At 41.1% G+C, this 22,265-nt stretch overlaps 1 protein-coding gene across 1 annotated transcript in view; it reads left to right on the top strand.

Moving 5' to 3' along the window:
• plxnb1b (plexin b1b) overlaps positions 1-22,265 on the top strand; it is a 128,455-nt gene that overhangs the window by 89,048 nt on the left and 17,142 nt on the right. The window contains exons 7-15 of the mRNA XM_073468036.1: positions 5,975-6,103; positions 6,416-6,516; positions 8,555-8,687; positions 11,012-11,168; positions 12,866-12,974; positions 15,712-15,820; positions 17,742-18,689; positions 21,809-21,943; positions 22,125-22,247. Of these exons, the coding sequence (XP_073324137.1) occupies positions 5,975-6,103; positions 6,416-6,516; positions 8,555-8,687; positions 11,012-11,168; positions 12,866-12,974; positions 15,712-15,820; positions 17,742-18,689; positions 21,809-21,943; positions 22,125-22,247 (1,944 nt within the window). The remainder of the gene's footprint in view (positions 1-5,974; positions 6,104-6,415; positions 6,517-8,554; positions 8,688-11,011; positions 11,169-12,865; positions 12,975-15,711; positions 15,821-17,741; positions 18,690-21,808; positions 21,944-22,124; positions 22,248-22,265) is intronic.

Raw genomic sequence — 22,265 nt, forward strand, 5'->3', positions numbered from 1 at the left:
GTTGTGCACTGTCATCGCTGACTGGCAGACATGTGCACTTCCTAACACAGAGACTCATTCAGAATTGTGTAGAGAAATGGTCATAACAGCAGACAGTGTCAGTGTCAATGTCACGGTCGTTAATGGACACATTGTCAGTGTGTGTCCTCCTCACTGCAGCCACTGAGAATCATCATTTAAATTCAAACTTTGCACCCTGAACTGTTCTTCTAATGGACTCTTTATGTGTGAAAGTGGATTATCCTATTGAAGACTGTCAGTTTGATTCTTGTGTTGCACAGAGAACCAAGTGAAAAAACTTTTTGAGAAATTAAAACCTGAAACTTTTACACACAAATAACTCCACAGAGTTATTATATTTTTCCCAGGATGGGTTAGCCGTGCCCCCCTTGTCCCCCTGGGATTTATGCCTATGTGATTCGACAAACTAACAGCTATTATTTTATGTGTGACCCCCATCACTCACTGCGTGACTGTTTACATTAAAGTGTAACTCTCGCAAAAAAGCCTAGGTTGCATTTGGCGAGATTTACACTTTAACTGTGTTAGCTAGAGGCTAGCTAGCTGTCACTACTTAATTCTTTCAATTCTGTCTAAATAATGCTTAATAGGCTGTCTCTGAGGGAATCTGTCGATTGTCATTGACAGCTGTCATGTCACGGTGCATCTCGCTCACAGTAAGGCCTCCAGGATGAGAAAAATGTGAGTTCATGTGGATCTTCCAAATGTTGTTTATTTCACAAATAAGTATTGACTCGTGTATTCGTATAAAATGAATGTGTTTGCTGTAACACTACTGTGCGATGCTCACATGAGGCAGGACATATTTTTCTCTTCTGCTGGAATGCTTCAGTGCTGAAATCTACCTGATGCTCCTCAGCAGCGGTGGTCAAATTTCCGCAGCGGAGGTGCGCCGCTGCTATTTGTATACAGGGGAAACACTGCCTCTGTTTTCTTGCTTTAATTCATTTATTCACAGTCAGCCTATCCCCTCTAGTGGCATCATAATTACAGTGTGATAAGACATTTTGTGAAGTTAGTAATTTGGGACAAAACAAATAGCCCTTGAGACTTTTGTTGTTTATTTATGCCTCCACTCCGGCAAGAGCCGTGGTCAAAGGCATAATGTTTCAGGGTTGTCGGTCCATCCGTCCCACTCTGGTGAACGTGATATCTCAGGAACACCTTGAAGGAATTTCTTCAAATTTGGCACAAACATCCACTTGGACTCAAGAAGGAACTGATTATATTTTTATGGTCAAAGGTCAAGGTCACTCTGACCTCACAAAACACATTTTTGGCCATTACTCAACTATTCATATGATGATTATGATATAATTTCATACAAATGTCTAATAGGATAAAATAATGAAGTTATGACATTTTATTTTTAAAAGGTCAAATGTCAGCTTCATTGTGACATAAAATATTCTGCAAAAAATGTTCTGGGAAACTTTTTTTTTTGCAGATTAATAGCAGAACATTTTGCATATAAAACATTCAAATGTAACTGAATGAACTCAAGACGTGACCCTGTCCTCTCAGTCCTTAACGTCCCCCAGATAACAGGGCTTGACAAAACACTGAAACATGAATTCAAATCAATCATAATAAAAACTAAAAAATGTTAAACTATTATCAGAACAAATAGTTTTAGTACAGGTGGACACTGAGCAGTCAAGATTCCATCTCTAAATGTTTGTTTTATTGAGGTCAGCTCATGCGTAATGGTGAAAGAAAGAGGGGTTTTTGTGCAGCAAGCATGCAACGGCTGTTACGCAGAATCCAGTTTAATGTTGTCTCTTACTTTATCCAATCCTCCTTTGACATCTGTGTGTGGTATATTTTATGTGTGTTATTTAGTTAAAATGATGTTCTTCCCTCTAAAACCTTGAAAGGATAGTCTTCCTCCCTAACAGAAGAAACACTTGTGTGTACCCTTTCTGCTCTTCTTTTACTTGCTTGAAGAGAGGAATGTGATTTAGTCACTTGTGTTTCCCATGTTTTGTGTAGTTTCAGTAATTTGCTGTAGTCTGGACGGACACGCATTAAATCGTGGACAGTCTGTCATTGAGGAGCTGTGGGTTCAAAATGTGTCAGACTGCATAGCTGACCTCAAATCCTCCACATACCTGGAGGATGGGATTAGTCTGGCATCAGATACATCCTAGCACATCACAGGCCAGACTGGAGGATCCACACATCCTCCTGACCCGTGCTGGATTTTCCCATTAGGATGATTGCTCTCTTTGTTCCTGCGAGTTCCCCTCAGAGGAGTATCTCAGTAATGACGTTAGATGGAATGAAGCTGATGTTCAAGCTCCTGTAAATAACATCTAAAGGCTGATGTGGAGAAGTTGGTCAGCCTGTCCTTTCACATTAACTCACATTACAGCAGCTCTGGACTTTTAACAACCAGCACAATGTCAGACTGCTCACAGAGGCCTCCTGATGTTGAGTGGTTGTTAGGTGTTAGTTGGTTCTGAGTATCTGTCTTTGTCTCACCATCCTGTGGTGCAGGATTTCTATTTTTGTGGCAGTGTTTCCAAGCACAACTGTGTGTTGGCACTGGATTTGTCTCTTTGTGCTTTCAAACATTTGTCCCATCGTCCTGCGGGGCAGATTCCTAAATTTGATATACTGTGTTTCTATTATCAGTGTTGTTCCTAAAGTTAAAAGTTAAAGGGAAACACTTCAAAGTATGTTTTCAGCAGCGTTTCCGCTAGAAAAAATTCGTACCGGTCAACGTGACCGGCAGGGTTTCAATTTACCGGACAAATGTTTGAAATTCCGGTCAATCAGAATTTATTGATCTTAAAGTGATAAATGATATGCTGAGTCAATCCCTCATACTGGTGACACGCGACGTCATTTTTGGCCATATAAAAGACAACTTGTAGCTGAGAGCACAGCTTCTTGTTATTTTTTTCCACAGCCTTCTCACATTGTGCTTCCATTGTTTTTTGCTGTGACAATAAGCTGACCGCAACGATGTGATCATTGCACTGACTGTGCTCAACGAGAGATGAATTTCTCATATTTGTTGATCCTCTCGTAAATCCATTCTTCTTGCCTGACTTCTCGCATTGTGAGCAAAACATTTTTTCATTTCCATCCACAACTTCATACCTCAGCCAGGGATATTTCTCTCTCCATTCAGGCCGGAACAATCGAGATTTTTTTTTCTTCTCAGCGGGAGGCTCATCACCTGCCGCCGCCTCCGTGATTTCAGCCTCATCCGTCTCCTTTGAACGAACGTTTTGTTTCAGAAAATAGTTTTTTAAGTTAGCCTGCTTCGACATTTCTCCTGTCCCTCTCGTTTTCCCGCTCACGTTGTTGTTTTTATTGTAGGTACTGCGCGCTTTGCAAGACTGAATAAACAAGTGCTACAAATTTATATATTTATATATAAAATTTATATATAAATTTATATATATATATATATATATATATATATATATATATATATATATATATATATATATATATATATATATATATATATATTTTTTATGAGGGAATATTTTCACCGGTCATTTTGACCGGCGGGGTTTGAAAATACCGGACTTCGGCAAATTTTAACGGTCAAAGTCCGGTAATTACCGGACAACGGAAACCCAGGTTTTCAGGTGTTGGAGAACTACTGCATATGTGGAAAAAGTTGCATAAAGCTTTTTGTGGCTCCAGAGCGATTTGTGTGAAGTCTGATAAATGTCCTCAAGTGATGTCACTTGAGTCAGTATGAGGTGGAGCCTGAAACAACAAGCTTGAATCTTATTAAAATCTGGAGATGTGGAGTTGGAAAGAAATAATCTGATCAGACCTCTGTAGTTTCTCCTCACCTCGTCTTATAGCTAGCTCCTTAGCTGTTACTAGCATAAACAAAAACTAAACTCAGAATGAACTGTCAGTGGCTGAGTTGCATTCTGGGTCATTTAGATGCCGGGGGCCTCAATACAGAAACTTCTTAAAGGTGTGTTATATATGGAGTATTTAGCAGCATCTAGCTGTGAGGTTCTAGATTGCAACACTCACTCGCTCACCCCTGCCTTTCCGAAGACGTTAGTGAAGCTCCAGAAGCTACGGTGGCCCTCACGGACAAGAAACTCATTTTCTAAATATGGACTCGTCCACAACAGCGTTGAGTATTTCTACTATTCAAGTGATGAGGTGAAGATTTATTTAGTTATTTAGTCTATAAAACTATAAGTTATAACTCCAAAAAAAATTAGGATCATACAAAGAAATGATGGAGCACTATGAAAAATATTCACAGAATTTATAAACTCGGTGATGAGTGGACTCCTCAGTTTATGGTCACACTGAATCATTACTTTGACTGTCTTTGGCACACTCCCAGCCCTAAATATCTTAGATAGTGATCGCTCTGTGTGTTGTCTCACTGCAACAGACAAGAAATAAATCCAAGTAAATCTTGCTAATGCGACCTTACCACCAGCTCTCTGAGAGGCACAAACTGAGGCTATGGTGTGATAATATTTAATGTTGTATGGGGCGGCATTTCTTTTCAGTGAAACCAAACGTACTGCTAATAAACAGTATACATTATCTAGTTTTCAGGCTCCTTTCGCTTTCTTGTACACAATAAGTATGATCTGCCATCCTTAATCAGATTGGGGTTTCAAACTTGGTTTCAAACTTCTCACAAAACAAATTGTTTGGCAGGAAACAGCAGCTACTCACTGTTCTTCTTCACCTTCCAACCAGTGCATTTCCAGCAACCACCCACTAAATGTAAAAACGCAAAAGGCCCTCACTAGTGCCAGGTTTGTCAGTTCTGGGCTACTGTAGAAACATGGTGGTGCAACATGGCATCCTCGGTGGAGGGGGACCTGCTCCCTGTGTAGATATAAACGGCTCATTCTAAGGTAATGAAAATGCAATGACTCTTATTTTTTCGGGTGATTATACACTAATTTAAACATTACTGTAATATTAATATTAAATAAATATATTAAATATTATATTCCATTTCTGCCTAGTCTGTTCTGCTAGGTGCCACTACATTCTACACACTGGACCTTTAAGTCTGAAATCCCATCTCAACTCAGTTTAAGACCTCACTGTTGTTAGGTCTGTATGGCAATGACAGAACACTAGTAAGAAACATGAATGTAACATAATGGATGTTAGCCTGTGGGAGAAGCTAACGCTGATGTTAGCATGTTGAGGAGGCTAGCACTGATGTTAGCATGTTGAAGAAGCTAATACTGATGTTAGAATGTTAAAGAAGCTAACACGGATGTTAGTCTTTTGAAGAAGCTAACACAGATGTTAGCATGTTGAAGAAGCTAATACTGATGTTAGAATGTTAAAGAAGCTAACACGGATGATAGCCTTTTGAAGAAGCTAACACGGATGTTAGCATGTTGAGGCTAACATGGATGTTAGCCTTTTGAAGAAGCTAACACGGATGTTAGCCTTTTAAAGAAGCTAACATAGATGTTAGAATGTTAAAGAAGCTAACACGGATGTTAGCCTTTTAAAGGAGCTAACATAGATGTTAGTCAGTTGGGTAATCTAACACTGATATTAGCCGGTTGGGGAAGCTAAAACCAATATTAGGTTACCCCAGGTTCTGACAAGGAAGAAGAAAAAATACAATGTGTTGTTGTGCTGCAGTTTTTTATCCTGTTTTTAGAAACAGTCCATTAGCCCAACATTAGGGGGGTGCTCTATGGGGTACTCATTTAGAGTTCCATTGAACCCTTTTTTTTTTTTTCTCAAAGTGCATTTTTGACCTTGGAAAAACAATCCCAACTCAGCGTGCACTTACTAGCTTTTTCAGGAACTTTCTGTTGTATTATATGGTCAAATTGAATTCGTACTGTAGTCTGTGTGGTAACATACTTAAAAATCTACCTCAACAGTGATTCAGATTGCAAAAAGGAAAAGGTAATGAAACAATTCTCACATAATCACAACAGTAATGTGTATATGTACATTTCTTTAGGTGTTCCTGGGGCCAAACGGAGAGGTGGAGGAGTACTCTGTCATCTCCATTCAGCAGAACGCAGCTATCAGTTCAGACCTCATCCTGGACCAGAAAGAGGAACATCTCTTCATCATGACTCATAACATGGTATACACAAACACAGATGCAACATGCAGTAATTGCATTCTTGTAGCCTCATTCCATGCTCCTGTTTCTAGATGGGTGCTTCTTGTGTTGTAGCATTAAAGCAAAAGAGAAATAATTTAGACTCTATTGTTTCTGCCCCACTTCTCTCTTCCAGTAAGTCAGCCGGTAGTTAGGATTATTCTAATGACCATATTTTCATTTTGCATTGTTCCACTGGAATATTTGGGCCGCCTTTTCTTTGTAATCTGATTTTTGGGAGCTTAGTGTGCATGGTTTGCACGACTGAACATGATTGTGTTGTCCTGGTTCCAGCTGCAGAAGAGGCCCGTGGCTGAATGCCAGCAGCACCCAGACTGCCACTCCTGTCTGCTAGCCCACGACCCCTACTGTGGCTGGTGTGTCCTAGAGGGAAGGTGAGATAAATACCAGCAGTTAACTGTCAAAATAAAGCATCTGACAAAGAATGGCTGAACGTTTACTGTGTAAAATAATCTACTTAATCTGACTAAAAATAGCTCATTTGTCTTATAAATCTTAAAGATGAGAGATTTATGATGAAACAAGACTAAGAGTAGGCTCTGTGAGTCTGTTCTGTACAGCTTTGTGCTTTGAGCTAAATGCTAATATCAGCATGCTAACATATTCACAATGACAACACGCTGATGCTAGAAAGTATTACGTTTAGCATGGTCACCTTGTCATTAGTTTAGTAGGTATTTGGTCATAAACCAAAATATTGGACAAACTGAGAGTTTGACCTAATGGTGGCATTAAATGAAAAGTCACAGGATCACCAAAGTTATTACAGTTCATCCGGAGGGTGACATAAGTTTGTGCACCAAATTTCTTGGACATCCATCCAATAGTTGTTCAATCATGCATTAGTGGCTTTATTTTTCAATGTTGTACCAATTTCAATCAAATATACATACGGTATGTTTTACATTAATTGTTCAGTAGATATTTTTAAATGCTTTATTGTAATGTTTCCTTCATCATAATCCAGACTATTGATTACTTAGTGCAAATTGTTATACTTTCTATTCAATTAAATTAATAAATAGCAGAAAATGACTTAGGGGCCCAAACTCAACCAAACGTAACAGAAGGAAGAAAGCAGGATGGAGTTAGGTGAGAGGTGGCATTGGTATTAGTGATGGGAAAGGGATAACTGTTGGTTGCTCATATTGGGCTAGATTGGAGTAATGGACCATTTTCTATCTTTGGGGTAGATCTTTTTCCATTTTTTGTGTTATATCTGATTCTAAAGGTTCATTTTTCCATGCTCAGAATTTGATTTACTGTTGAATAGAATAGAATAGAATTCTAATTCTTATCGTCACTGTACAGAATACAACAGCATTAGGAACACTACTCCTGATGAGTGCAGTAAAGGAAGACTGATATAACTATAAAAAGTATTAAAAAAAAAATAGCCACAATCATTAGACAAATGATCAGTTTGAGCAATTTTGAAACTAAACTTCTGTCTTTACTGTTAAATCCAGTGTATGCAACCTAAGGTTAATAGTCTTGACTGTGGCCTCAATTAACAGTTACATGATAATGCTAAATGCTAAATAAATAAAAACAGAATCAGTTAAGTGACTCAGATATGTCAGTTACTCAACAATACCTCCCTAAGGTTTGCTAACGTTTGCTAAGGTTAGCCAAGATTAGCTCTTCTAAACTGCTGGTCATGCCAAACTGAGTCTTGCTGTAGCCACAGTGTAAAAAAAAAACTTAAAAAATGTTTCATTGTCAAGTAGAAGAGAAAGGGAAACGTTTTGCTTTAATCACATGATGAACTCTTATCTAAAGTTTGACATTAACAGAAGCAAAAACTGCTTGTTGTTCTCTTGTTGCTTTTGTAAGAATGTTAAAAGCCAGACCACATAATGAATGAGCTGCTCATTTAATTTAGATCCACACAGGTCTAGTTCAAAGAATCCTACTGAAAAAGAAAGTTCAGTGCTGACATGTGAATTATCAGCAGAGAAAGAAAACTGCTGGCTCCCTTGTTAATGTTTGAAGTGTTTTTGCCAAATCATGTTAAAAGATTGAGTGTAGTCTGGTGGGATTGTGTTTGAGTCTGATTAAAGAAATCTACCCAGAAATCATCCCATCTGTGTCTCCTCCCCTCTCCTCACTGCGCTGTCTCACCACCTGGCCTCCCACCTCCCTCTCATATATTTTATTCAACTTGTTTCACATATTCCATGAGATAGTTTTCATTCCAGCTGGAGTAGAAAACGCACCCCAACTAATTAGGAAACGTGTTATTACTCTAGGAAGCAGTTGGTGTGCAGTTTTACAACCACAGTATGATTTATTGATTAGCAGTATACACTGAAGGTCATTTCATGGTTTACGTTTAAGAGAGACAGAGATGAAAAGCCTGACTTTAGCTCAGAACATAGTGAAGATGGTGTATGTGGTGTTTCCCTCCAGGTGTGTGCTGCAGTCCGAGTGTGCTCGTGGGGAGCAGCCAGGTCAGTGGCTTTGGAGCTTTGACATGGAGCAGCAGTGTCTGTCCGTCCAGGACCTGAACCCCTCCAACGTCAGCAGGGAGGAGAGCAGGACGGTGAGTCTGCAGCACAGTTACTTATGGTGAAGCAGCAACACAGCAGAAACTCCTGACGTGCATCCACCCGTCTGTACACATCCTTACAAAGGATTGAGGGGAGGGTGAGGGAACACAACCACAATAACAGTCTCCTCACAAGTCAAAACACCATGAAGCTCAGGCCCACATGTCACCTCACTGCAACTAATCCCAGAACTCCTTATCAGCCAAGCTGGAAGATTTCTAAGTACGCTGGCTGTGGGTACTGTGTGTGTTGGAAATATGAGTTTGTGAAGTGCCAGGGTGTCGGGAGAAGATAGTGATCAGAGCCCTGTCCTGTCATGTCCTGGTGCAGGAGGAACGCACAGTATCAGTCATCTGTGTGGACGATGGCCTGTAGCAGCAAGGAAAAAATATAAAAATACACACACTGTGTTATGTCACGCAGGAGTATTTTATCTTCTAAGTTTTCATTTCTGTATACGTCTAAAGTCAGCTTCTGACACTGGTGGAAAGAGTATAAAAAGTTTTTCTGCTAGCACATACTGAAGAGGTGTCGATACTGACCACTGAGGGAGCAAGTTTACGTTATCACTGTGAAAGTCACCGGTTAAGCAAGAAATTGTGCAAACGGATCAAGTTCCAAACCAAGGGTTGAATTCAATCATACCACGTCTATCATATCTACCAAACATGCTACTGTTAGCTTTGTTTATAGCCTGGGCCCCACAGCGCTCACAAGGCTTTGCCATGAAGCTGAAGTGATAAGTCGATTAATTGATGAGTCAATCTCCAGAAAAGTCCAATATTTTGATTATTGTTTTTTTCATGCTTCTTAGTGATGTGAATTTTCAGTTTTTTTCTGATAGATAAACTAAATATATTTGGCTTTTGGGGCACTAGTTTGATTTAATGATGACTTCACCTAGGCTTTATGAAGTGGAAATTGAAATTTTGATGTCACCTGCACATCTGTAAGTTGTTTTGGAGTCATTTGCATTTGTTGGCACAATGAGTCAGCAAACACTCATTACTAAACTTGATTAAGCTTCATAGAATCCATCATCAAGCTTCAACTAGACCTTTTCTTCATTGTTATATGTAAACTTTAGTTTTATCTCCCTCTTTAATAATGTGTGTGGTGAAAGCTCAAACAGGAAGTGATGAGTTTGTTTGGAATTAAGGGAGTTTAGGTACCAATATGAACAAGCACCAAAGAGGTTCTAAAGGTTACAAAACAGTCTAAAATTAACAAACGGGTGATTTAAATCAGGAACTATTTGTTTTGACATTTATTTGACACCCAGCCCGACCACCGAGTATAAAACCTGAGCTGAGCACTAATTACCACCATTGCTGAACAGAAATTCCAAATTCCAAATAAACCACCTACACACATTTCATCTGCTGAAAATCCAAGGACACACGTCACTGTAGACGTCACACTGTTTTATTGACAGATGATGTCTTGGCGCTGCAGTTCAGTGAACACCACGAGTGAAGCCAAAATAAAAATTAGTCAAATAAGTGTAATAAATAGAGTTTGATCTGTGTGATTCATGTTCCTGCAGCAGCAGAATCTAATTTAGTTTTCAAATCGAATTATTCCACAATGACATTTACAAGTGAGCAGATGAGATTTATGTGTTCAGACAGTTTTATCACTTACTGTCATTATGACCTTCACTGTCCGCAGCACAGGTGTGGACTGGATTTCTGTCCAATAACACCACCTGCTGCATGTGGGAGCTCTCATTCTGTGTGGTCAGTGTTTTCATGCTCCACCAGTCTGCTGCTGGATGTTGGTTGTTGTCTGCTCGTCTTGCCAAATATGATGTCACGTTGCATGGGGAAAGGACTAGGGCTGACCCCAATGCTTTGAAGCTTTAAAGCTTGCCATGGTTGCCATGGTTACCAAAGTCCAAATCTATATTCAAATGCCTCTTGGTGTTTTTTATGCATCCTGACCAGCAATAGCCATGGCCAGAGGCATGATGTTTCTGGGTTGTCTGTCTGTCCCATTTTTGTGAACACGATATCTCAAGATCACCTTTAGAGCAAAAGCAAATGGTAAATGTGACATTTATTTATTTATGTAAGTTTTTTGCCTCTCATTCACCCATTTGAGCACGCTCACACATTGATGGTAGCGAGCTGCCACGCAGAGTGATTGCCTACCATTGCAAGTAATTTGGGGTTCAGTGTTTTGCCTATGGGCACTTCAACATATGGACAGGAGGAGGTGCGGGTTGATTCACCAACCCTGTGATCAGTGGTAACCCGCTCTACTCTGTCTGGAGTGATCTACATGTGATTGATGTTAAAGTGTTGTCTTTCCTCAGGTGTCTCTGTCAGTCCCAGGACTCCCAGTGTTAGAGAAAGATGAGTCCTACTCATGCTTCTTCCAGGACAGCCACAGTCTTGCTATTGTCACCGAAAGTGGGGTCACCTGCCACTCTCCTGACACCAGCCAAGTACCCATAGTGCCTCCAGGACAGGGTGAGTGAACCCCAGACCCGACTGTGTTGTTTCTGGAACAAAGCTGATGAAGCAGGAGGCTGGTTAAATTACTCATTTGAACTTTTCAACTTGGGGATTGGAGGATTTGGCTGCACCCTGTAATGAGATTAATCTTTTGTGTGTGTGTGTGTGTGTGTGTGTGTGTGTGTGTGTGTGTGTGTGTGTGTGTGTGTGTGTGTGTGTGTAAAAATGACAGAAATACCATACCCGTATACAGTTCAATTCCTGTGTCCATGAATCTGGGCTCACCCAATTCCTTTTTTCTAATCCAGTTTACACAGCAGGGAGTAATCTTAATTTTAAAGCATACAAGTACCTATAAATCTATTTCATGTCGTGGTTCCATGCTTTGTTGTGCGCTGTGGTTTTGTTAGAGGTTTGGTGATTATTTAGTGTTCTGAGAGCTGCTTGTTTGTTATAGTAAGTCAGTGGCAATGATTAAACACACACACACACACACACACACACACACACACAGATACACAGATACACAGATACACAGTGGTTCCCATGCCTGCATTCCTGAAACTCCCAGCTTGTTGTAGTTCTCAGGGAGCAGGGCTCAGGCAGAATCAGCCCGGGGGGTTTAGTCAGATATGGACACACAGGCTGTTTTTAAGGATCTAGCTGTGGCTTAACTTTACTTACAGAGGGTTAGTGCCAGCGCTCACTTAATAAAAGACTAAGCTGAGGGCCTGTAAGGGCAACTGTTGCTTTAAAGTTGAAGATCAGATTCTCGCCTGAGTGCTACCTGTTCAACAAAGCATCTAAAAGGCAAAAACACATCATACAGTGTTAACTCTTGGTTGTCTACAAGTTCAAAATGTACTCAGACTAGGTCGTCCTCATCTGCCATCTAACAGGCTCACAGTTCCAGAACCTCAATCAGAAGCTCCAGCCCATTATTGATTTTAGCATTAGATCAACATAACTTGCATGCAAATAAATCATTGAATTAACATACAAATCAAACAAATAGTACCTTAAAAGCACATGATTCATTAGCTAAATGTCAACATATAACAAATATCAGTGCCTCCATCATGCAGACAACCTGTGAAACTGAGACGGGGCTGATGAAGGAGTGGTCTGCACATTCACTACTATCATAACTGCACTGAGAGGGATCAAGTCTGGTACCATTGACCTAATGACCCTTCCTTCTTTTATAGGCTCCTTGCTCATATCACAATAATGATATATTGATGTATTGCCCAGCCCTAAAATGCTGCATGTAAAGAAATTAAATAAGTAAATAAAATAAAAATAAAACTAAATTCAAATCCAAATCTATTATTCCATCATTTTTTTAATCAAGTATACCCATGCAGTGAAGCCCCGTGCAGCTAAAACAGGGTAAATTAACCTTTGTGTCTGTGTTGAGCATGTGTTTGATAGAAGCGAAGCATCAGAGCCTTGAGCACCGCTGTGTTTGTTTGCACTCCCTGGGCTGAGGATTCAGGGTGCACATGGCTCCATAAGGCCTCTGCTTTGGCTGTCTGGACCAACTCTTCTCCCACATCCTCTCACTGTGTTTTGAGAAACATCTTACTTATAATCCTGGCCAAATAATTTCAGAGGCCTGCTCGCTGAGCACTGTGCTCAGGTAAACATGATGTTACTCTGTTTCCAGCTCTTCCTCATGGTCTATTTCTCTCTATATTTTTCCTTCTCAGACTTTGTCACAGTCATCCTGTCTCTTCGCTTTGGAGACGTCACTGTCACAGCGAGGGACTTCACCTTCTACGACTGTACGGCTGTAAAGCAGCTGTCTGGCAGCATGCCGTGAGTTACCTCTGATGATTTATCAGTCTGCTCTGCCGTGTCCTTCCGATCTGCTCCTCTCACTTCACACCTCATAATCAAATGTTTTTATCTGAGACTGTTTTTTATTTTGCACCCTTGTTCGTTCTCTGTCCCTCCATCACTTTCACCGTTCACCAGCTGTCTCATGTCTGTTTTTCAATTTCTTTTCACTTGCTCTCCTGGTTTAATTGTTCTCTACAAATCTGTGAGCCAATTCTCTTCAGCCAGTTGTTCTTTCATGTCCAGACATCCTCACATATATATCATCAACATTTGCCAATGAAGGCTGCAGACACCTGACTCCTGCCCTCCACTCTCTCTCAGTACTCTGTCCATCTCCACATATGCTCATCACATTGCTCAGCTGTCCTCCTTGAGCCTGGGTTTACACAGATATATAATACTGACTGGCTTCGTTCACAATAGATCTCCAACATATGACAGGTGAAAGACAGTGGGCCTCATACCTCACAAATTTTTATGCTACACTTGTTAAAAAAACGTTAAAAAGTTAAAAAACCTCTCTGAAAAGCACCCATAGATGAAATGCAGTCAAGCAGATGTGACGTCACAGAGATGATGTGAGAATTATACAACAGGTGATGTCACACTGTCAGGTGCAACAGTGGATAGCGACCTACGTAAATACCCGGAGGCAGCTGGGAGTTTTCCCAACAACTACCCAACTGATCAGTTGCCTTATCCAAAAATCTGAAAAATATTGTAAACCTCTCAGTAAATTGATGGTAACATGGTGAACAGAATCCAGTTTTGAATCAGAATCAGAATCAGTATTCCTTTATTGACCCACAACGGGGAAATTTGTTTGCCACAGCAGCCAAAGGACCGAGTAATACAAAAAAAAACAATAACAATAGCCAAAAATTAACAATATACATTAAAAAGGTAAGAAATACAATAGACTTGTATATACATATAAACATGATATTGTACAAAATTAACAGCAGTGATTTTTTATTTACAATATAAATAATAAATATGGGTATTAAGAAAATTGACAGTGCAGAGTGCAGAGTGAGGTCTATTGGGAGCAGTACTGATGGTAGAGTCTGACAGCAGCAGGAAGGAAGGACCTGCGATACCTCTCCTTCACACACTTGGGGTGTATCAGTCTGTTGCTGAAGGAGCTGACCAGTGCTGTGAAAGTGACCTGCAGGAGGTGGGACTCCGTCACCAACAGCAATGACAGCTTGTCCATTATCCTGCTCTCTCCCACCACCTGCACTGGGTCAAGAGGGCATCCCAGAATGGAGCTGGCCTTCTTGATAAGTTTATCAAGTCTCCTCCTGCCTGCTGCTGAGATGCTGCTGCTCGAGCAGACTACTCCATAGAAAATGGCTGATGCCTCCACAGAGTCATAGAAAACCTACATAGACATAACATAGAAAAACCTTGCTTTGCAGGTTTTAGTTTTTATGGTTGTTATGATCCCCAAGTCAAACAACGGTCTACCCACTCAGGAAGAAAAGCTGACCTCTATCTGTACATTAGTGGCACATGGATGAGAAAATGGGTAAATGCCAGAACAAGAAGAACAAACCTGTTCGTACAAGTGGTTCTTTCATGAGGCTTTTAGATTACTTGACTGATGTGAAGTTTCACTTTAGATATTGTAATTTAAAAAATGAAATGAAATGAAAATATTTTGAGTTCTGTTATCATTTGCCAGTGTTGATAAGCCCTGTGGAAATATAACCCAAAATTACAACTGTGATCATGCAAAGAGTCTCCGTCTGCCTGGTTTTGGAGTCATTTGTTGTCAGTACATGTAGTTTTTATGTCACTTCAAATTTGTTCTTAAGGTTTAAAAGATAAGCACAACCATGTTATCGTTTATTTTAGGTAAGACTGTTGCTCCAACACTTTGATGGGCTGCCTTTGTCCCCTGCAGTTTCTCTTTCACCACTCATGTCAAGTATGAGGCCCTGAAACCGACCAAATGTAGTAGTAAAAGACTGTCAGACAAGTGTGTAAATGTGTTGTTGCTGAACTATCTGAAAACACTGGTGGCTGAACACACTGAGCACCAGCTACTTAGCTGAAACTAACATTATTCATAAAACTACATCAGTGCATCTAATCAGTTTAGATAAATCTGCTCCCACTCAAATAAAATGAGTTCTTTTTACAGCACAGTTTACGGTGAACTGGGTCCTCTGGTGGTGAGGACAAGTCAAAAGACACTTCCTTTAATAGAAAGTGAAGGAAACATTAGAAGAAAAGCTGCCTTGTTTTGATAAATTAAAAAACATAATGATCTCTAATTAAATCAGATGAACATTATTGTGTTGACTGTTTGCCTATTATCCTGGTCTCCTTCACTGTCAGCCTCTCTCCTACTCTCTCTCTGTCTGTCTGTGGCGGCCCTTGCCACTACTCTGATAACAAACTGAGGCTCAATTCAATTAGATCACTGACCTTTCTTACCACTGGGGCCAGATTGGCTTCAATTGGATTACTCTGTGTGATACAAACTACAGTAGCTGTATCTCTCTTACTCTGTACCATTCCCTACTTCCACTTCTAGATAAAAAGGCACTACTACTACTTCTATTAGACCTCTTTCCTCTTCTCTTCATAGCGCCTAACCCTGACTCACTGTTCTCCTCTCCCTTTGTCACCGTGCTGCAAGTCCTTCCACAGAGACTTTTATTCCATGTGTCTAATCTGAACATCTTGTTGTTTCTTTATGCAGTTGCCGTGGTTGTGTTTTGAGCCGATGGGGCTGTAACTGGTGTGTTCACCAGCACTTATGTACCCACAAGCCCACCTGTGAGGAGGGGGTGATCATCTACAACCAACATGTAAGTGACTCAAACAGTGCACCATGTTATCAAGCATTTTTTTGGATACTTGTGCTCAAAAGTGTTCATGGTGGTCTTTGAGAAAAGTGTGATCAAACACCAGCCAAAGAGGTCAATTGGCTGGAAAGTTGAGCATGTTCTGGTTCCTGAAGGGTCTCCTGTGGGGTTTTGTTGTAAACAATAAATTCAGTTTAAATATGAGGGATTTATCTAGTTGCACGTTCCTCGATTCTAATAGACGAGGCACACACAGATTGGATTGGATTCTGAATGAGGCTTTGCAGATTGGATTTACATTTACAAAATGGATTCTCCGTTCCTCTTGCTACCTTTAGATGATTTGGACATGCAGATTAATACATATATAAGTCACATTTGTGGTTCTCACTGAGAGGCTAGTTAATAGAGCTGGGTGATATCTTAAGGTTATATCAGGATACACAATATGTCTTTTTAGAAATCTCCTCAGAAGCACTTCATAATGTTAGGACTGGGCAACCGGGTAAAGACAGGTATTAGAACAAGTGTGGTGAGTTCAGAAACTGACATCTCTTTACTGTAATGCATCCATTAAAACCAGGAAAAGACAACACTTATGTCATATCACCATATAACCATATTCAAGATAATATATATCTTATCACAATAATGATATAATATTAATTTATTGCCCAGTAGTTAATTATTTTGTATTATAGTTTACACAAATAAAACTAGCATAAGCTCTTGAAGTCTCCCTGATACTGTCTATACACAGACAAACACTGGCACAAATATTGAGAACAAACACTTGTCTCTCTCTCTCAGAGGTATTCAGCTACACTGCCATACTTTCTAGAAATAGTCTTGAAATAATCAGAATTGCAAATCTTCAGTGGCTTGTGTTTTCTACCAAAACATACCGTGTGTATTCTGGTGACCTAACGAGCAAGTGAATTTCTGCACGGCCTCATGTTGCAAGGATCTGTACACAATTCCTGGAAGCTGAAAACATCCCAGTTCTTGCATGGCCAGCATACTCACCGGACATGTCACCCATTGAGCATGTTTGGGATGCTCTGGATCGGCGTATACGACAGCGTGTTCCAGTTCCTGCCAATATCCAGCAACTTCGCACAGCCATTGAAGAGAAGTGGACCAACATTCCACAGGCCACAATCAACAACCTGATCAACTCTATGCGGCAAATGGTGGTCACACCAGATACTGACTGGTTTTCTGACCCCCCCAATAAAGCAAAACTGCACATTTCAGAGTGGCCTTTTATTGTGGCCAGCCTACGGCACACCTGTGCAATAATCATGCTGTCTAACCAGCATCTTGATATGCCACACCTGTGAGGTGGGATGGATTATCTCGGCAAAGGAGAAGTGCTCACTAACACAGATTTAGACAGATTTGTGAACAATATTTGACATAAATGGATCTTTTGTGTATATAGAAAATGTTTTAGATCTTTGAGTTCAGCTCATGAAAAATTGGAGCAAAAACAAAAGTGTTGCGTTTATATTTTTGTTCAGTGTATATTACTATATACACTATATACATTACTATATAGATTACTCATGTTAACTTAAATGTGGCTGTGTGAAGCCAAAGTTATGAACTTGCACTGAGCGTGTTTCTGATTCATAAGAACATGGTAAGTAGATAAAAGGTCTAGTTTTCCCTATTAAGAAAAAATGATTGTTATATACATTCATTAGTGGCCTCAAGCTTTGTTGTACCTCATATGTCGATACAAGCCAACATTGTTTGTGACAAAGTCATGAATTTGTCATATACATCGATAACAGCAAATTATGTGTTTAACATCACATTTAAGTTCTGTTATTGTTTATGTCCATTTTCCTTTCTCCATTAGTTGTTCATTTCTTTCTCACCCTCTCCTCATGTCCTCCCCTCCTCCTCCCTCCCCCAGTTTAAACTCCCCACCTCAGCTCCACCCACATCCAAACCTATTAAAGTCATCACCACACCCACTACCACAATGGCTGCCATGACAACCACCACCACGACAACTCCCACAACAACAACAAGAACCACAACATCTGCAGCCCCTGTCACTGTAGCAACCACCCAGGAGCCAACCACTCCTCCTGCACCCACGACTCCACCCACAACCACCACCAGCCCTGAGACAACCACCTCACCCACCACCCTGCCCCCTCAGCCTGCCAGCTCCCTGCCATCCACCACACCAGCGCCCACTACAGCTCCACCCCCAGAGGTCACCACCTGGCAGGAAGGAGAGAGTGAAGCAGGACAGCTTGCTGTTGTCACCCAAAGTGACACTGAAGTCGCAGCAGCTACTCCCAGTGCCCCCACGGTAGGCATGGAATTATTACCTGTCACTGTGGCTGATGGTCTAAGTGGAGATCTGGAGCCTGTGATGCCTTTGACTGTCCCGCCCCATGACCCTGACTCCTCCCCCTTGGAGTTGGTGACCGAGTTGCCCTCCAGTGACACCCATGAAGCCGAGGGAGCTTTAAGCCTGGCAGAACCTCCAACTCAGGCCACATTTGACTTCCCCCTACCCACGCCTTTCCCTGTGGGCGAAACCGGTGAGACTGAGCTCTCCCTCCACCTGGACGTGATCCAGACTCCCACTCCAGCGCCCACTCAGGGTTCACAGACTGAGGCAGGAAGCCCAGGCGGTGACCCTGAGGTGCTCCTCTGGCCCAAAGAAGAAACAGAGGTCCACGCTGAGAGTGCTGTCCAGCCGGAGAATGACACAGCCACATTTTCAGCTGCCACTGTGTTGTCAGGTGACGGGGAGGTCGACCATGCCCCCCCATCATACCCCCACCTGCTGGATACTGACTCAGAGCTGGACTACCAGTATGATCAAGCCGACGGCTTCCTCCCGGTGAGTTCAGCTGCCTCTCTCCTCCTCCTCTTTCTCCTTCTTCCTGTTCTTCTACTTGTTCTTCTAAAAGCTTCAGCAGTCTCCTGCAGCTCTCAGCTTCCGACTGGACTGTGTGCTCCTGCTGTACGAACACAGCTCAAACAAGCCTCCTTGTCTGCCCCATGTCCCTGCTCCCTCTCTGCTGTCTGACACCTCTGTTCTTTATGTTGTCTTTTTCTTTCTTTATGGACTGATCCCAAGAAAAACAGCTGCTCCAGTGAGAGCTGCAGAAGTTGTGTTTTGTTTAAATGTTTTTAATCTTTCCAGATTGTTTTGCATTTACAACTCACTATTACATTTAATAACTCTCTTTGAATGTTAGATTTTCTTTAAGGATGCTGATTGTGTGTCCTTGTTTCTCACACATGGTCATATCCTTGTCCATACATACAGTAGAGCTGAACATCTCAAACTAAATTTGTAATTATCATGTTCCTGACCAATATTGTGTTTATGCTGTGATTATTTTCTGTAAATATCTGTTAAATGTGAACGTGCTGAGCATAATCACAAACTTATCTTGTTTCCACATAAATAGAATCAGATAAATAGATTAAAAGATAGAAAAAAAAAAGTCAACTCATAAGTTACCTTCTTACCTTACCGTCTAGTGTTCAGTGGACAAGACAAAACAAGATATTACATTAGTGATACACTCAGTGTTTCTCATGAATACTCAAATGTCATTAGACCGTTTTTGGTACCAGGTGCATGCTTGGCTTGTTCTGGTAATAATGTATAGGGAGTTGATACTCACACAGGACACTCACGTCAAGGCTTTAAGCATTTATTTCAACAATTTTGGGGTGTAGCTCTGGAACAAATCTGACACAGATTGCCCCTGACATTGCTCAGTCTACGTCGGGGGGGGGGCCTGACAGAGCCTGAACGATGCAGAGCTCAGCATTGATGTATGCAGACTGAATGAGCCCCCAGATGTCTGTATGAACTGCCTACAGTGAGTTTGGTCGTGGACATAATTGGAACATGTGACTATAAAATTCCATGCTTGCCCGATCTACTGCAAGGCTATATTTGTGTTAAAGCTCAAATAAGGATGAGTTAAAAAGAAATCTAAAAACAACATGTAAGTCCGGCTCTGATTTGTATAGCTTTATTTATTTATATTAATTTGACATTTATTTAATCAGGCAAGTCACTAAGAGCTAACTCTTATTTACAATGGCGGCCTGGCAAAAAGCAAAGGGTTTGTTACACAAAATGTACAGTCATAATGATATAGTAACAGAAGGAAGAACAAAATGAAATACAAAAATAGATCAAAGCAAAAAGGCTTGTAAAAAAAAAAAAAGGAGACAGTGAGGGTATTCAGACCTGGTATTAACAGTCTTTAGTGATCCAATTACAAGAGAACAGCCATCACTTCACACCTTTTACTGTTATCGTTTACTGTATTTGTAAAATTTGACATGTTGACATCATTACAATGTCGTCTTTAATAAATTAAGTGTAAATGGTGAAATCTGTTGAAACAGTGTGTTCCACCAGATGCTTAATGTTGGCAGGTAAGACGCACTGTAGACACAGAAGCACAACTTCAGTGTTTTGATTTAATGCTGAATTTACAAGAAGGCACCAATGATTTAGAATTTGTCGTAGCCATTTCACAAAGTTTGTTAAGTTTCTCCTCACTCAACAACTCCTAAAAACAGACAATTTGTTAAAGGAGCCTGGTGATAATGTGGTTACTAGTTCAATGGTTCAATCAGTTGAAACAAACGGTGTGTTCACAAATAGCTGCTGCTAACATTGACAGGTTAACAGAGCCCAAACAGTCATTTACATCAGTGGTTCTCAACCTTTTTGAGGTGCACTGCTGTCCACTTTTTAATGACATAAGACGATAACCAGCGTGTGCTAATTAGGAAGCCTTAACAAAACACACTGGGGAGAAAAACAGCCCATGTTTCATTTTAAACATCTATGTTGCTGAGAGCTTAAACATGAAAAAGAACGTCATAACATTTTGTCATAACAACAACTTAAGACTGTCAAACTGCTCATTCGGCCCCTTTCCTTGTCAAAGCAGAGATGTTTTTTGTTAACAAAAACTCCTAACTCCATGAACGTCTTCTTCTTTTTTTTCTTCACAAAGCCAAATAGCGGCAACCACTATTTAATGTGATGGCTGGGCCTGCTTGTTTGAACAGAGCAGCTGGCTTTATGTTAGACACGGCCACGCGAAGATCACTCTCAACTCTGAGGAGTCGTGATCTGTATTTGTTTTTCATGTATGTCAGCGCAGAAAAGGTCTTTTCACACAGATATGTGGATGCAAATGGAAACAGTACATCGGTTGCAGCTTTTGACAGTGCTGCGTACTCTGTTGCTACTGACAACCAGAACTCTTCCAGTGCGCATGCCGAGAAAGCAGTCTGAAATGTGCGGTCAGAGGAGAGATCTAGCAGGGCGTCCTGCAGCTCTGATGGCAGGTGATGCGCGGTGGAGGTGCAGCTGTGTCTGTATGTGTGAATGAGAAGGGCAGACATGAGACTAGTGGACAGGTTCGTTGTTGTTGTTTTGGTGTAGATACGGCCGACAATAACTGGTTTTGAGTAATAAAATGCCTGTATCAGACCAACCACTCATCGTCCTTCTTTATATTTTTCCAAAATGATTTGGCGACCCCCAGAAATCATCTCCTGACCCCAATTGGGGTCGGGACCCCAAGGTTGAGAATGGCTGACAGTGAAGCACATGGAGATCAGAGTGTAATCCCTTTTCTTCTTCTCCTACTCCTACTCCAGGGAGTAGTTCACGCCTGTACTTATAGTTGTACACTTGATACTCACAACATGTAACCTGATCATTCTGATAGCTAAACTTCACTGTAATTCATCTTCCACGTATAAATGACAGGAAGTACAGAGTAACAAACAGGACAAATAACCTCTCATGTTAAGCAAAACTTTCCTGGTGCTTTCATTACCCACAGTGCAACTCCACTAGCAGTTCAGTTGGATATTCAGGTGTGCTATGCTAGTAATTGACCTTGAGCGTTGAGCCTCAAGCAGAGACTTGTGTGTTCATCCTTGGTATGTATGTGTATTGGGCAACAGGGGGACGAGGGCTCCTTCGTCAGCTGGGGCTCCTCAGCCTGTCCCTGTGTGGAGAAGGTCCAGGGTTCATCACTGCTGCCTGTCAGAGTGGAGAGGAAGATCACCTTACTGGCCCGTAACCTGCACCTCTATCAGGTACACATTCTCACACACACACACACACATACACACACACACACACACACACACACACACACACACACACACACACACACACACACACACACACACACACACACACACACAAACACACACACACAGCTTCAACAGCCTGGCTGATGATCCCCTCACCAAACACATGTCCTTGTGTGTTCAGGACACAGAGCTGGACTATGAGTGTGTATTGGTCATCGAAGGGCAGACGGTGGTGGTGGACGCCTATGTGGAGACCGATGACACCAATCCGTCAAACTTTGACATCACCTGTCAACTGCACCAGGTCTGATAATGTGCACTA

The sequence above is a fragment of the Pagrus major genome, chromosome 6 (genome assembly GCF_040436345.1).
Source record: "Pagrus major chromosome 6, Pma_NU_1.0".
NCBI classification, from domain to species: Eukaryota; Metazoa; Chordata; class Actinopteri; order Spariformes; family Sparidae; genus Pagrus; species Pagrus major.